Raw genomic sequence first — 1,311 nt, forward strand, 5'->3', positions numbered from 1 at the left:
GTGGGAGAAAGCCCCCAGACCCGAAAACCCAGAGGCCCTCCAGACCCGAGAACCCAGAGGCCCTCCAGACCCGAGAACCCAGAGGCCCTCCAGGGACAAGCGAGACCTGCAGACTGACACTACTGATAAACGTAGAGAGTAGACCGCAGTGCAGACTCACCTCCATCCACAGAGAGACGTTGTCCATCTTGAGCTGCGAGTACGTGTCGTTGAGATACATCTTCAGTCCAGCCGCTGAGCTGGCGATGGAGGAGAGGGACCCGGCATTCTCTGAACAGGCGCCAAGGAAGAGGGCGAAGTCACATCGGGCGCCGGCCTCTGCTAGCTGAGATGAGAAGACGGTATAAAAATCAGAAGGGGGGAGGGGAGCCGGTTGGTGGCACTACAGTACCTAGAAGCTTCCCTCACCTTCTGTGCCAGGGAAAAGGTGGCGGCATCGGTGATGGCCGGGCTGGTGTTGGGCATGGCGCACACCATAGTGACACCTCCCGCCAGAGCCGCCGCTGTGCCAGAGGAGAAGTCTTCCTTGTGGGTGGCGCCGGGTTCTCGGAGATGTACGTGAACGTCGATCAGACCTGAGAGGAAGGGAAGACCGGAACACGGAATTCACAAAGATCACCAACCGGGAAGAACCAGGAGAAGGTTACCGCTCGGTCTGAAATGTTCACCGATGTGTTACAATAAGGAAACCACCCGCCCAGCGCCCGCTGGAGTCCATCTGGAAGGTTCTACATTATATATTGTTTCAATTTTAAAAACCAGACAAGAGGTGAAGCCCACACACACGCCGTCTGCTTTACCTGGCAAAGGAGTTCTTATCCTGTTCAGCCAGTTTTGTGACCCTGGCACCCCCTGCCAGACACCACAGGCAGCCTCTGGAGCAGCAACTAAAGGGTCATCCCTTGGCTCCTACACGTACATAGCGTTTCATTGACCCCGCCATGCACAGCAGTCCAACCCCCCCGACCTCTTACCTGGCAGACGGATGAGTTTCTGGGAGGTCATACAGTCCACGTGCGTCTTTACGGGAGGGGCGGCTCCGATTTGACGCAGAGCCTGGAACAGGATGATGGGAATCCGTATTAGGTAAGTCAGTCGTCATAAACCTGTATACACCAATGCGAGCACGCCTGTTCATGGCTCTCCCAGTGGTCAGTCTCATCGTCTGGGGGTATCATAAAGCCGAACCCCGGCATCACCTTTCTTTTCCTCACACACGTGTAACAAGTCCTCCTCTGTGTTTAAACTGACTACAAACTTGGATATGCACAATATAACCCCTCGAAGCTGCAGCAAGTGTCTGGAAGACAC

General features: G+C 55.3%; 1 protein-coding gene across 1 annotated transcript in view; it reads right to left on the reverse strand.

The window, feature by feature from the left end:
* The window catches only part of CAD (carbamoyl-phosphate synthetase 2, aspartate transcarbamylase, and dihydroorotase), a 37,576-nt gene that overhangs the window by 14,622 nt on the left and 21,643 nt on the right, over positions 1-1,311 (reverse strand). The window contains 3 exon segments of the mRNA XM_018574923.1: positions 161-325; positions 409-575; positions 975-1,056. Of these exon segments, the coding sequence (XP_018430425.1) occupies positions 161-325; positions 409-575; positions 975-1,056 (414 nt within the window).

This window comes from Nanorana parkeri, unplaced genomic scaffold, assembly GCF_000935625.1.
Source record: "Nanorana parkeri isolate BGI_ZX_2015 unplaced genomic scaffold, ASM93562v1 scaffold3370, whole genome shotgun sequence".
NCBI classification, from domain to species: Eukaryota; Metazoa; Chordata; class Amphibia; order Anura; family Dicroglossidae; genus Nanorana; species Nanorana parkeri.